At 37.3% G+C, this 15,650-nt stretch overlaps 2 protein-coding genes across 2 annotated transcripts; one reads left to right on the forward strand and one right to left on the reverse strand.

The window, feature by feature from the left end:
* The first annotated feature begins 124 nt into the window (after positions 1-124).
* Positions 125-7,355, forward strand: LOC112764127 (V-type proton ATPase subunit a3). Its single transcript, XM_025809663.3, has 18 exons — positions 125-277; positions 407-451; positions 919-1,041; positions 1,132-1,239; positions 1,430-1,540; positions 1,633-1,806; positions 2,057-2,194; positions 2,323-2,430; positions 2,603-2,710; positions 2,816-2,964; positions 3,152-3,305; positions 3,402-3,562; positions 3,656-3,862; positions 3,945-4,128; positions 4,229-4,312; positions 4,406-4,596; positions 6,628-6,687; positions 6,763-7,355. The coding sequence occupies exons 1-18, from the start codon at positions 137-139 to the stop codon at positions 6,968-6,970; spliced, it is 2,454 nt and encodes an 817-aa protein (XP_025665448.1). The 5' UTR covers positions 125-136; the 3' UTR covers positions 6,971-7,355.
* Positions 7,356-7,567: 212 nt separating this feature from the next.
* On the reverse strand, positions 7,568-9,609 carry LOC112764128 (cysteine proteinase 15A). Its single transcript, XM_025809664.2, has 4 exons — positions 8,861-9,609; positions 8,643-8,762; positions 8,235-8,481; positions 7,568-8,067 (listed from the first exon to the last, which is right to left on the reverse strand). Exons 1-4 carry the CDS (start codon positions 9,308-9,310, stop codon positions 7,790-7,792), a joined length of 1,095 nt encoding a protein of 364 aa, XP_025665449.1. The 5' UTR covers positions 9,311-9,609; the 3' UTR covers positions 7,568-7,789.
* Between the last annotated feature and the right edge of the window lie 6,041 nt (positions 9,610-15,650).

Raw genomic sequence — 15,650 nt, forward strand, 5'->3', positions numbered from 1 at the left:
GTACGAAATGAAAGCACAGTAAACCGCGGGATGGAAATAGCGGCAAAATTCGTAAACCAAGTCTTATTCATGAAAGTATAAATTCACATCCAAGGCGTTAAATCCGTGCTTTTGCATTTCGAAATCACAAATCACGATGATGAATGAAGGATGCCTTCCCACGATGGATCTGCTACGATCGGAGCCTATGCAGCTAGTTCAGTTGATCATTCCCATCGAAGCAGCTCATCGATCCATCTCTTACCTCGGTGATCTCGGTCTCGTTCAATTCAAAGATGTACCTGCGTCTGTCTTTTTCGATTCTCGTTGCTCTTTCTTTTTGCGATTCACAATTAATTCTCAGACTCGCATTTTTCTAATGTTACCACTTCCGTTGTTGATGGATCGTATTTGTATAATTTTCCAGCTAAATGCAGATAAAAGCCCGTTCCAACGGACATATGCTACTCAGGTGCCTATCACATTATTTCTTTTTGAGTACGTAGTTGCTTTAAATTTAATTTCTGCATTTTACAGAAAACATATTCATGCATCTATGCCTTGTGTGCATGGCTTATTCAGATTTTGTCAATTTTATAGTGTTATTGTTACGGATATACATACAGGCACAAACAGTGTGCGGATCATCTAGAACATTCTGTCATTTGATCTATTTCATTTTTCACTTGAGCAATTGGATTTTGCAATTTAGATTTTGTTGAAATTTGAAAACAGTTTAGATCTCTAATTTTGGTGCTTTTTGAGACTCCTAAGAAAATTCGAGTGATTAAGCTGATACCTTAACTACACCCTGGAGAGAACTCTTTCAAGCTTATAAATATTGATTGATCTTAATTCTTACAACTTAAAATGAGACTGTTCTATTTTATAGAATTGATTCCTACGTACACTTGAAAACTTTTCCGTTTTAATATGTAGATTAAAAGGTGCGGGGAAATGGCTCGCACGCTACGGTTATTTAAGGAACAAATGACAAAGGCGGGTGTATCTCCCTCGATGCAGAATACCAGAAATAGTGTTATTGATCTGGATCATTTGGAGGTTGTTATGTGTTCTGAAACTTTTCCCACTCACTTCAATTTTCTGTTTAAGAACTGTATTCCGTGTAATGAAACTTCTCTTCATGGCTAGGTTAAACTTAAAGAACTTGAAGCTGATCTGCTTGAGAATAAGGCAAATAATGAGAAGTTGCAACACACCTACAACGAGCTGGTAGAATATAAGCTTGTTTTGGAGAAGGTAAGGTTTGCTAAGTACAACAATAATAGCTACAAATTGCCATCGCCAAATTCGATAGGTTCTTCTATTTTTGAATTATATGCAGATTGTAAGTATAGATGGAAACATTATGTTTAGGCTCTTTCTTATCCTAGGTTGAATAAGGCTACTGTTGGCAAAAGCAGGACTGTATTTTTGTTTATCATTTCAGGTTGGTGAATTTTTCTCTTTAGCACAAAACATTGCTGTAGCTCAGCAGAGGGAGCATGATGTCCAAACAACTGTTAAAGGGTCGATTGACAGCCCATTATTACTAGAACAAGTATCCTATATACCTTTACATATTCAGATTATTACTTTCATCTTCTGTTCTAATTCTCTTGCTGGTGACACTTGGAAAATTATGTTCTGTAGGAGACAACAGCGTTTTCGGCTAAGCAGGTTAAGCTGGGTTTTATCAGTGGTCTTGTTCCGAGAGAAAAATCAATTCCTTTTGAAAGAATCTTGTTTCGTGCTACAAGGGGGAATGTATTTATGAAGCAAGCCGTGATTGATAAACCTGTGCTCGATCCAATATCAGGAGAGAAGGTTATTCTAAATATTAAGTTTAAATCTATAGTCTCCTGTAGAAGTTCAAATATATAGTTTGCACGCAAGAGCATTATTACACGTCTTCCGTTTATCCTTTACCACTATAATGCTCAAGATTTTGGGATATTTCTATCTGATATTATCTTTTCCTTCTTCTGATTTGGGCAATTCATTCTTATATTGTCATTGGTTCTTTCTACTTTCTTAATCGGAGTCAGATAATAAAATCTTGACTGTAATCTTACAGGTTGATAAAAATGTATTTGTTGTATTTTATTCTGGGGAGAGAGTTAAAAGTAAAATTCTGAAAATATGTGATGCTTTTGGAGCAAATCGCTATCCTTTCTCAGATGACCTGGGGAAACAATTTCAGATGATAAGAGAGGTACATTACTTATTGCCAAGTTGCGTATTTGTTAGAAAAAATTGACTTATGAAATTCGTTCATGCTCTTCATAGCCTGACAGTGGATAAGCCACTTATGATAATTATTGTACATTACAAACTTGTCAGGTGTCAGGGAAACTTTCAGAGTTGAAGACTACCATCGATGTAGGATTGCTTCATTGGAACACTTTACTCCAGTCTATTGGACATCAGTATGAGCAGTGGAGCCTTCTGGTTTGCTAACAGCTTTGTTTTAGTATTTCCGATGATATTATCTCTGCTGAAAGAGACACATAAACTAGCACTTTTTTTCTGCTTTCAGTTTTGCTGCGAAGTACCAAGCTTCTGCGTTTAATTAATTTTCATTCCGACGCTGATATTTCCTTTATTATGTTTTAACTGATAGTTGAGGAGGGAAAAAGCCGTTTATCACACCCTAAATATGCTTAGCTTTAATGTGACGAGAAAATGTCTCCTTGCAGAAGGTTGGTGTCCTGTTTTTGCGACAAGTCAGGTTTGCTCTTGAACTAGGAATTTAATTCTGATATGAAGTGCATAAGCTTATATGGATTGCAACTTTACATTTGCTCTAATTAATTTTTAATTCAATACTTGACAGATTCAGAAAGTATTGCAGCGGGCAACTAGGGATTGTAACTCCCAGGTTGGAGCCATATTTCAGGTTCTCCAGACAAAGGAATCACCGCCGACTTATTTTTACACAAACAAATTTACTTCTTCTTTTCAAGAAATTGTAGATGCTTATGGGTGAGTTACACAGGGCTTAGCATATCCTTTCCAATGAGCTTTATATTGATCAAACCAGCACTTTTAATAATAACTTTGTATCGATAAATTTTCTGGTCTATTGCGACTACTTTCTTTATTTGCTTATTTGCCTCCTGATGTATTGATAGTCATGGAACTAAAATCACCAGTTGCTAATACCTGACAGAGTTGCCAAGTACCAGGAGGCAAATCCAGGTGTATACACAATCATCACCTTTCCGTTCCTTTTCGCTGTCATGTTTGGTGACTGGGGCCATGGCATATGCATATTGCTGGCTTCTTTGTACCTCATAATCAGAGAGAAAAAGTATTCAAGTCAGGTACTCAGCTCATCGATTTTTGTATTCATGATGATTGCTTCCTCGTCCTCATTTTCCATGCTTGCATTAATTTTTTCTCGTTGATGTCAATGGCAGAAACTTGGAGACATCATGCAAATGGCATTTGGCGGACGCTATGTCATTGCGATGATGGCAATCTTCTCAATCTACACTGGCTTCATATACAATGAATTCTTCTCTGTTCCGTTTGCTATATTTGCACCATCTGCCTATGCATGCCGTGATCCATCATGCAGGTGGTTGTCAGTACAATTTATTGAACTTATTTTTTTTCTTCTATGCTAATTGGTCACAGTATATGTATTTTAGTTATTATTATTACTTTTCAGGGATGCTTCTACAACAGGTTTAATAAAAGTGCGAAACACCTACCCATTTGGTCTGGATCCTGTATGGCATGGCACTCGGAGTGAACTTCCATTTCTTAACTCTTTGAAGATGAAAATGTCTATTTTACTGGGAGTATGCCAGATGAATCTTGGAATCATATTGAGTTATTTTAATGCAAAATACTTTGGAAGCAGCATAGATGTTTGGTAATAGAGAAATACTAGTCAACATGTGGTCTGTTTTTTATGCATGCAGTGCTCAATGTTTGACTTACTGATGTTGTTTCAGGCACCAATTTGTTCCCCAGATGATATTCTTAAATAGTCTATTCGGCTACCTTTCGCTCATCATAATTGTTAAATGGTTTACTGGATCACAGGCTGACTTATATCATGTGATGATATACATGTTCTTAAGTCCAACTGATGATTTGGGTGAAAACCAGCTCTTTGTTGGCCAGAAGTTTCTTCAAGTAAGAAATTTTTAAATTTGATTTCGGTACATTTTATTTTGTTTAGTGATACTGATTAGATGCCATCTATTAACCGTCCACACTGTTTCTTTACTGCTAGCTTGGATTATTATTGTCAGCACTTGTAGCTGTACCATGGATGTTATTACCAAAGCCCTTTCTTCTGAAGAAACAACACGAAGAAGTATACTTTGAACCAATATTTTTTGTTTCTTTATTTTTCTTTTCATTCTTAATTCCTATTACTATACTCAAGCTTGATTATCATGCTTCACAGAGGCATCAAGGTCAATCTTACTCTCTGCTCCACAGTACGGATGATCCTATTGAATCAGGGCCACATAGCCCTCACGGCCATGAGGAGTTTGAGTTCAGTGAAGTTTTCGTGCACCAACTTATACATACAATAGAATTTGTGCTTGGTGCTGTGTCTAATACAGCTTCATATCTACGTCTATGGGCCCTCAGGTAGGTAGCTGAAAACTTTTGAAAGCTTCTTTATCATGCTTGGATTTCTTCTTCGGGTTCTATCTAAAAAAAAAAGACAATTCTATGATGCCTTTACTCTAGTGTCGAATTCATTTAATTTACTTTTTAGAGTAAATATCAAATACTTAAAAATTTCTTTTTTTATATTTTTAAATTAAATATTAATTTTTAATCTTATGTTAACGAAATAGACTCTAAATATTAGTCACTAGCAATAAAAAAAAAAAAAAAAGACAGAACAAAACTCACATCTAACCATTCATTATAAATCTATGAATAAACATCTAAAAAATCACTAGTCAGTAAAGCCAACCAAAAGTACTTTTCCATCTAAATTTTTTTTCTCCCATCATGCCGTTGCTCAGTGTTGAAAAGTTCATCATTGGCTTTCAAGAAGAAACCTTGACACAGATAGATTGTCACCGTCCGATTTAGATAGTGACCAGCGTTAAAGAAAGATTTCTTAACAAGTCTATTAATCGTGTAGTTCTTAAATATTAATTCTTTTCAAAATACATAAATTACAACATAAATACGAGTTTATACAAATATATATAATACTATTAAACATGAAAAATTTTGCCATATGAAGCATTAACTAAGACATTCATAGGTGCAGTATAAATTACACCGTTCTTAAAAAATAAGGACTGCCAAAAAACCAATTTCTACTGAGGGACAGAAGGTTTTTGACTCTGATTTCTATTTGTATCTGAAAAATATGAAAAGATAAGGGAGTGAGTGAGTTTTGTAACTTAGTGAATAATAATATATCTGTAATCTATATAAAAAAAAATACAAATTATATTAAAGTAAATCATAAATTCAATATGTATATAATACATGGTTTATACGTTAGGCTAATATCACTACCACTAATTAAAATCTGATGCATTCACAACTAACGTCACCGTTATTAGCTACAATTTTCTAATTAGAACTTTTCAAATCATACAAAATATATAGATTATTTAATGCTTACAAAATACCAAATCTAACAATAAATAAATATATATTAACTTCATAATAAAACTTACATAGTATTTCAAAATATGCAAAAATATATTTAAAATAGTAGCATACCTTGTGGACAGTAATATAAAGTATTATAAATAATAACAAACAGAATTTGTAAACAGATATTTGTGGATAGTAAAATACAGTAACTGTGAATAGTAAATAGATATTTGTAAATAGTAAATACAATATCTATGAATAGTGAATATAGTATCTGCAAATAGTAAATGCAGTATCTTTATATAGTAAATATTGTATATAAAAATAGTAAATACGATATTTATGAATAGTAAGTATGGTATTTGTGAATAGTAATTACGATATAGTAACATATAAAAAATTGACAGTTTATCAAAATATTTGTACTGAAAAAAAAAAAAAATACTACAGATAGAGTGTTTATTTAGAGATTAGTTTTAAGGAATGTGTAGCTATTTCGGTGTATCACCTATACTTACGTCAGTATAATTTTAGCAGTATCTGAACTTTAATAAAAGTGAGAATATTTTTTTCTTTAGCAAAAATTCTTTTAAAAGAGTTTTTTTTTTTAAATAAAAGAATAATATTAAAAGAGAAAAAATAAAACATTCGTGTGTATAGAATGTGCCTGTTTTGGGTACAAAAAAAAATGAATGATTGGCTATTTTACAGGGGAGGGAGGGGTCTTTCCACAAAGAAAAAGAGCAAAAAAATTAATTAAAAATTTTATATGGGTCTCATATATTTTTTATTTTATTATAATTATTAATAATATAATATTATTATAATCACGTAGGCCTCATTGTTAATGTTATTTAAAAAAAAAACTCTTCCTCCTTGGCTATAGCTGCGGACGGAGAGTCTTCTATTTTTTTTTTTTTAATTTTGGATATCACAGAGATGTCCTGTCTCAGCAAGTTTAAGCTATTCTTTCTTTCATTCTAATTATGGATTGCTTTAGTATCATCCCCGTTTATTTTAATCTTCAATTGCTGTTTGTTTTAATTTGTTCAGTCTGGCTCATTCAGAGTTGTCGAGTGTCTTCTATGACAAAGTTCTACTTATGGCCTGGGAGTAAGTTCTTTTATTTGTTTTAGCAAGTGTTGGGCTGTTAAGAAAGTTTGTTTGACATTTATGTATCTGATGCAGGTTTAATAATACCGTTATTCTTATTGTTGGCGTTATTGTTTTCATATGTGCAACTGTTGGTGTATTACTGCTTATGGAAACTCTAAGCGCTTTCTTGCATGCTTTGAGACTTCACTGGGTAGAGTTTCAGAATAAATTTTATGTGGGAGATGGTTACAAGTTTGCCCCATTTTCATTTGCGTTACTTATTGATGAGGATGAACTGTAGTTGCCATATACGGATACCAGATAACATGTATATTAGAATGTCAGTTTTCCCTTAGCCTCTCCTGTAGTTTATGTATTCATGTCGAATACCATGTTAAAGAAGAGCACTGAAACAGTGTATTATCCTTCTTTCCTGTTTATTAGCCATTGCATCTGTTGTCAAATCTGCACTATGCAATTTTGAGAGGAAGTTGATGGTAATTATCTGATGTAATCAGCATCTACAAGTTTAAGGTATGGTTCTCTAGTACGGAAAGCACTTGCCAATTAAAAGAATAGTTAAGTCGTGTATAAAGTAATTGTACAATCCTTCTAGAACTTGAAGTTGGTTATTGTTATTCACATATTCGTTTTGACTTATTTATTGAAACTTTAGTTAGAGTAAATTGTCACATTTGATTTAATTGCTTTAGTGCATTATTTAGTACAGGAAATCGGGAATCGATCCTCTCACGTGAAAATTTCTTCTTGGAGTACTAGCATCATGACCTTTAGTGAGTTGAGCTCCTCATGTACAGCTAATTGCATTCAATTGATATCCGTTAATTTTAATTTCTATTGATGGCCCGGGGTTGAGTCAAGTATACATAAACTGGACTGTATGGAACAAGGAAATATTATTGAATGCTGAAAACTTTCCATGCCTACTGTTTCACACCTTACACTAATATTGAGAATAACAACCAGAAGCAATAATCACGGGATTCACATTCACAATAGATGAACACCGGCGTGGCAGTTTGCCAGTGTCCTTTGTGTCTACAACACTAAACCAAGTATTTACATAATATACCACACAACCATGAAAGCAACCTTATACTTAATGGCTAGATGTGTGAATAGCAGTAACAGTTGAGACCATGGAATCCACCCCACACATATTGTGACCTCTGCAGATCTTGTAATATCCATTCTCTCCCCAGTTTTCACCCCATGAGTTCTTTATAATCCAATAAGGCTTTTCCTTAAAGCGAATGGGAGCATAACCACCAGCACCATAGCCCACTAGAAGAACCCCATGATCCAAGTGCTTGCCACAGATGAATGGGCATGAGACTCCTCCTATATATGTCTGCATATAAACTGCATTGATACCAACTGTACCATGCAAAGCTATAGTTAGAGAGAGAGATAGAGAGAAGATCAATAAATTAATAATTAATTCAGCAGATAATTTCAAAATTCCCAAGGGGGGATGGGGCAGGGGATAAAGATAGATGTCAGGGACAGGGAGCCAAGCCTCTGTGTAAAGAAAAATAAGCTACCTGAAAGAGGACCATTCTTCACCAGGTTTGCTGCAATTTGGTCTTCATCTAGGGAAACCACACTGAAATTGGACACAGAAGCAGCAATTTTGCTCTTGTCAAATTTGCAAGGGCCACGATCTCTTCCAGTGTAAGGATAGTCCTCTTCTCGCACTAGTCCACCAGCCTTCTTTGTGTACCCAAATGCAGTGGTCATCAACCCCCCATTGCAGCCCGAGTCACATGCATCATTTAGGTCTGGATCACACTGATAAGATCATAAGATTAAAGAAATTAATTTACCAATGTTTATACAAATTGCTGAATTTATCAGCAAAATATACAACTTCAGGCAGAAGTGCTTCAAGAATTGACACAAGCAACGCTACAAATTCAAGATGTATGTAAGTGAAAGACTGAAAGAGTTACCTCGTGATCGCAATCCACAAGCTGTTGCTCACTAAGGCTCACTAGCTCACCCGTTGCCAGAAAATGAGCTCCTTCCAACGCTCCTGTGGTGCTAAAGGACCAACACGACCCACACGTGCCCTGATCAACATATTTCCCCATAAACGAGCTTAAGCAAGAGCAACACTCAACACAAAACCAATTTAATCTAACTAAGTATACACATATATTATACATGCCTGGTTCTTGACGTTAGTGACGGCTCCATGGTCGCGCCAGTCGAAGTCTTTAGGGAGATTGTCGGTAGGGAGGATTGGTGCGTTGTGAGCATCAGAGGGAAGGCTAAGAGGTTTAAGGCCAAGGAACTGGCTGCGGAACTCTGACGGAGTGAGATCGGAGAACTTTGTGACGCCGTGTATGGCGGAGGGGTCCAGCTCCTGATGCGACTTTGCTCGGAGCAAGTTGCTCTTGAACACGCCAAACCGATAGTCGTGCTCCTCTTTTGTGGCGTACGTCTTGCTGAACTTGGTCTTGAAGGCGGAGAAGTGGTGCTCCGCGTTCAGCAAGTGCTCATCGCCATCCTCCACCACTTGACGGATCAGAATGTTATCGTCATCGTCAATCACCGCCGACACGACGGCAGCAGAGAGGAGGAGCAGGAGGAGAGTCCAGCGTGAGTGGCGAGCCATTGGACGAACGTAATTAAGAATGAACGAATGAGATTGGGATATATTGTGAGATTTTATACGAGATTATGGTGATTATGATTCCACATGTGGTCCCTATGTATTATTGTTGGGGGGTTAGGCTGTTCATCTTTGGAGTACACTCATTAGCCAACCAAATGAATACACGGCGGGGCATCTTCTGGTCCTTCCTTCTTTACCCTTTTTCTTGGGACAATTGAGGGATCTCCAATTCTCCAATTCACCAATTCACCAATTCAGGTGCTTTCATCAAATTAAGATAAGACAAACAGGGATTCATTCACCCGTTTTCCTCGGACGGTTATTAGCATGATTTTTATTAGAGACAAACAAACAAAACAAAATACAGATATTTGTTTTTTTTTTCTTTAATAAATTTTTGAAAATTATTTCGAAATAAGTTTTATAATTTTAATACGTTAAATATATAGTCACCAAAAAAAAAAAAAACGTTAAATATATGAAACCTTTTTTTAAAAAAAGTTATTGCTGTCTTTTTTAGCAGCAAGTATTTTTAGAACATTTTTTAACTAAATTCATATGATAAACATGGTATAATAAATTTCAAAAAATTATAAAAAACCAAATTTTAATTAGATACCATTAGTAACTTTAGTATTTAGGTTTATAATTTAAGATTTAGAATTAAAAATTTATGAGGTAGAATCTAGATTTATCGATGTTAGAGGGAAAAAATTGATTATCTAATTAGCATTACTCATTATTTATGAAGTAAGGTAAAGTATTAAATTGGTCCCTTACGTTTCGGTCTAATCCTGTTTTAGTCCATAATGTTTAAAGTGTCCTATTTGAATCTATAAAAGTTTCATTTAACTTTGATGTAGTCCTACCATGAAGTCAATGTTAAATAATTAACGTTACTATTCCACCAAACTTTAATGTCCTTCAATGAAGAAGAGGTACAAACTCGAGAGGCATAAGATCAGCAGCGAATGCATCACCGCAAACTACTTGCCTTAGTTTAAGTATATGGAGAACATCTTCAAGAACTCGATTTTCGCAAAAAAAATTTTTGGTAGCAACGAGGACAAAGCCATCATCACCTCTACCACAAGGAACTCTTCTCGGCCACCGAAGAGTTTGGTTATACAAGTTTTCTATATTTGAAAACTGAGTTTCATTAATTATTTAATATTGACTTCACGACAGGACTACATTGAAGCTAAATGAAACTTTTTTGGATTCAAATAGGACACTTTAAATCTTAGAGACCAAAACAGGATTAGGCTCAAATATAGAGGACCAATTTAATACTTTACCCTTATGAAGCATCAAACGATTCAAAATAATTAACAAGAAGGCTTGTGGTTAGTAAGAAAAATTCATATAATATAATTCTTTGTGTCTGTATTAAACATCAAACGTACAAGTGTGTTTGCATGTGTGTTTATAAAAGGTCTTATAGAGTGACATGATAATAAATATTCGGTGGTTTGTTGAGTCGGTCGATGGTGAAGTGTTAGAATTAGGATTAGGACTTGAGCGCAGGTTTTGAGGTGGGGAGCTGCGCCAGCGGGTTGTCGGTTGGTCAGCAGATGGAGTCACTTGCAAGGATATTCCGATACTTAAGTTAGTGTGCATATGTTGAGGCGGCTAGATTAGGGTAATGATGACGTATCTGGAGAAAGGAGTAAGTCCCTCTCCTTTATCTTTATTCGCTCGGGTGGGCCTCTCTTCCTCTAAGGTTAAGCCTTTTCAAAACTTCTAACAGGTTCTAGCTGTCAGGATCTTTGAGGATGTCTGTCCGTACGAATGTGGGTGTGTGTCCGCTCGGTGGACCCCTGACCCCTGTTGGGTTGGGCCAGAGCATTGTCCCTAATGCGTTAAGGCATGAGGTTTACGACTGGCATATTCGCCTGCTCGCATTTCTGTCAAAATGGCTTCTATCCAAAGCAGGTTTGTTGGCATGGGTCTAGGCTTGTAGTAGCTTTCTTGCACGTGGGAGTTTCCCCTAACACATGTTTCAAGAGCATCACTTTGATTATCGTGTTTAGAGCATGAAATGCACTTGAATGTGATTTGAAAGCGTGCAAAAAAGTCGATTCTGCCCTGACCTTTTGCGCTTATTCTTCTACGGTTACAATTACCACCTTTGTTTTATATTATCATTTCTATTCTTCCCTTCCTTTTCCATAACTACAACCACTACTCACCCAGTTCTTTCATCTTCCCTTCTGTGACTGCTACTTCCACCTTTGCCTGTGGATTTCGTGTTGCTTCCGCGAGGGATTTGCCATTTCCAACTTCCAGCTCCCTTCTGTGTTGCAATTACTGGTAACTGGCCTTTTTTTATTGCCTGCCATTGCTTTATGCTTTTTTTTACTGCTGTTGTTTCTGAATCTGGCATTCGCTAGGTAGTTTTTAGGGGAGTATCATAGGTGTCCTTTTCGTGGTTTAGTGTAGAATGACTTAGTTTTAGCCTAGGATCTTCCTTTAGCCTTGCGATTAACTTAAGTGGTCCCCAACCATAAGTATGGTGTTGCAACCTCACGGGATGGCTCCCCTTCCGCCTAAGCCCGTGAATCGTTACAGATGGTTGACATCCGACGTGACGAGCACTGCCTCCAGAATGACTGGGGAGAACCTGTAGGAGCTCCGTGATACAGGAGCGATATGCAGAGGCAGTACCGAGAAAGGAAACTACGAGCTTTTAGTTCTGGGTCCTCGGGAACATATCTGTCACCTTAACCTTGATGCACCCCGTGTCCTCGACTGGATGTGGGTGTACAAGCCTATGTTTACCGTTCTAGGTGTCCAGTTTCCCGTTTTCCCATTCACCTAGGCTCTCTTGAATAGGTGTGATGTTTGCCCCTCTCAAATTCATCCGAACAGTTGGGCTGCTATCTGGTGCTTCGAGATGGTTTGCGAGTACCTGGAGCTCCTAGCTACTATAGAAGTCTTCCTTTTCTTTTTCCTACTTACAAATTCCTCTCGAGACGGTAAGCATAAGAATGGGTATCTCTCCTTTCGAGTTGTACAAAATCGAATGATCTTCGGCCTCTTCGAAGACTCCTTCTATGATTTCAAAGAAACGTTTTTCAAGATAAGACCAGCTTGAGGTTGTCATTCCTTTTGGATTACCCTTGAGGGGAAGAGGCGTATTCTGACCTACTGAAGCTTTGGCGCCAGTGCCAACTACTTGATCAAAGAGACCTATGAGGGTATAAGTCGGCAGAACCAGCAGATTGTCGATGTTCTGCTGATTGTATTCTGCTCTAATCCTTTTAACCCTCATCTTCTGATGGGTGATTGGGATGCTGGTCAAGACCGTGTGGGTAAGTGTAGGGTATTTGATCTCGCTATTGTTCTTTTCGTTTTCCCAACTTATCAGCTTCTGTTTTCTTAACGACTTGGTTTCTTAGTTTTTGGTTTTTATTTGCGGTTAAGATGACAAGTGGGAACACTACCCTTGATCGCCTATTGACCCACTTTTCCCCTGACAGAGATGACGACGTCCCCGATTCTCCCGAAGCCTAGGTGGAGATTCCCTAGCCTGAGGAGTCGGAGGTCCAACCTGAGCCCCAACCTGGGCATAGCACTACCAGCAAGGTTGACCAGGACGAGGGAGCTTTGGTTGGGCACTTTTTGGGAGCTCAGGAGGGGAACGATGATGTATTGGAGATTCCTAATCCTAAGAAAAGGAAAGCTGGGTCCAACTCGAGGAAACTTCTCTCTATTATAGAAAAAAACTTCGATGGAGGCACCTTTATTGACTCCTAACTGCTGCCAGGAACAAAAATTTTTTCCACGATGAAGACCTGGTGGCACAGGCCAAGTAGACATACTGGAGCCTTCTCCGAGCTGCTGCTATCGCGAGGAAGGTGGAGCCAGTGTTGGCCCAGTGCCAGACTTTAGATGGAAAGTACAGGGTGATGTATCCGCATCTTTAGTATTTTTTCTTCTTGATTTTAATTAATTTGTTAAAAAATTCTTGTTGATTGAGCGATGAATTTAAGGTTAGAATGAACATTACTTTGATTAGTTGAATTTTATTGATTACAGGAAGCTTTAGAAGGAAAACAAAAGGAAACAGAATAGGCAGGATAATGGAGAGCAACAAACTGAAAGCTCTCTGTGACAAACAAGGAACTCACTGTAACAAGCAGAATGCTTTCTGTGATTAATAGAAAGCTTTCTGGAAGGAGAAAGCAAAAAGGGGCGTCACGTATAACTTGAGAGACATCATGTACAACGTGGGAGCATTTCAGTCATCATGCATATGAATGCATGTCGTGCATGCACACGATAGGAGGTTTTGGCAAGTATGCGTATGCATGCAAGTCATGTGTACGTGGTGCGCGAAATTAGAACTCGCACAACTTAACCGGCAAGTGCACCGGGTCATCCAAGTAATTCCTCAGGTGAGTGAGGGTCGATCCCACAAGGATTGTCGGACTGAGCAATAATGGTTATCCTGTTGGACTTAGTCAGGCAAAGAGTAAAGGTTGTTTTTAGAAAACACATAAAACAAGATAATACAGAAGGCAATTAAAGGGTTTGGTGTAAAACAATATAAGAAAATAGTTAAGGTCTCGGAGATATTTATCTTTCCGGATTAAAACGTCTTACCAACTATTTTAACAATGAGTGATTTATTCTATGGCAAACCATAAGTGATTACCCTAATCTCTTAGTGATTTAATCTCCCTTAACCTTCATCAAATGCCACTATCGTGGTCGCTCAATTCAAATCAGAGGGTGAAGTTCATAAAACAAGTTTAATGCCACAGAAACCCTAATTACCCAAAGCTAACAAGATTATATGTCACATATCCCAATTAGTTCATGTAATTAGCAATTTAGGAGGAGTGTTTTTAAGTTCTAGTTCAAGCGAGATAGCTGGTGCATGAATTCTCACACTTCGTAAAACTGAACCAGCAAGTGCACTGGGTCATCCAAGTAATACCTGAGTGAGTCAGAGTCGATCCCACGAGGATTGTGGTTTGAAGCAAGTTATAGTTATCTTGTAGATCTTAGTCAGGTGAATAGGAGATGTAGGTATGTTGTTTAATTGCATAAAAGAAAATAAAGAGAAAACATTACTCAGAAGTTGTGTACACTGTGATAAGAAGATGGTTAAGGCTTGGAGATGCTTTGTCCTTCTCGATTAACCCTAGTCTTACTATCTTCTTTAACTGTGAATGATTTCTTCTACGACAGGCTGTATGTGATCAACGCCGGTTGAGAGGTCGCCAATGCTCCTCCAGATTTGAACCCCAAGGTTAGTGTGGATCCATTCTGATTGAGGGTGAAGCTCCTGTAGTACATTCTCCTTAATGATCCTACTCAAAATGCCACAAATAAGGTTGAATCTTTTGGATCAGAGAATGCTGTGCCTTTGGGTTCTAGCCTCTACCACAAAGACTCTAATCTCCCCATACCTCGGCTAAACTGATGTCTCGAGAAGTCCCCAACGAAGTCGTGGATTAGCCGTCTAAGAGATGTATAATCAAGCTAATGGTTCAATGCTTTTCAGTTACGTAATCACACGAACCCAACAAGAACACGGGTGGTTGTCAGGCACGCGGTCTTAGAATGAAGAACGAAGATACATCTTAGAATAGAGAATCAAACAGGAATTGAGAAAGAATAGTAGTACTTTTATTGATCCATAAAACTCATTAGGACTCCTCCCCTTAACCTAAAAGATTTAGAAACTCATACTGATAGAAAATACAATAGAAAAAATGTAAAAGTGTGTGTCCTCCCTTTGATGAGAGGTGTAAAAGTGTGCTAAAATCCATATCTAGGGCCCACTTGATGAGTGTTTGGGCTGAGCTTGATTGAGGTCCACATTCTAGGAGGCCTCTAAGGCGTTGAACATTGGCTATGGGGTCCTTTATGGGCGTTGGACACTGGTCTCTTCTCCTTTGGGCGCTGGATGCCAGAATAGGGCCAGAGGCTGGCGTTGGACGCCAGTTTTGGGCCTTTAATTCTGAAGCAAAGTATAAACTATTATACATTTCTGGAAAGCTCTAGATGTTATATTTTCATAGCCATTGAGAACGCTCTATTTGGATATCTGTAGTTCCAGAAAAGCTATTTCGAGGGCAAGGAGGTCAGATCCGGACAGCATCTGCAGTGCTTTCTCTGCCTCTGAATCAGATTTTTACTCCAGCTCCTCAATTTCAGCTAGAAAATACCTGAAATTGTATAAAAACACACAAAATCAAAGTAGAATCCAAAAATGTGAATTTTACACTAAAACCTATGAAAATGTAATAAAACTTAAATAAAACATACTAAAAACTATATGAAAATGATGCCACAAAGCGTATAAAATATCCGCTCATCAAAATAC

Source organism: Arachis hypogaea, chromosome 17, assembly GCF_003086295.3.
Source record: "Arachis hypogaea cultivar Tifrunner chromosome 17, arahy.Tifrunner.gnm2.J5K5, whole genome shotgun sequence".
Classification (NCBI taxonomy): domain Eukaryota; kingdom Viridiplantae; phylum Streptophyta; class Magnoliopsida; order Fabales; family Fabaceae; genus Arachis; species Arachis hypogaea.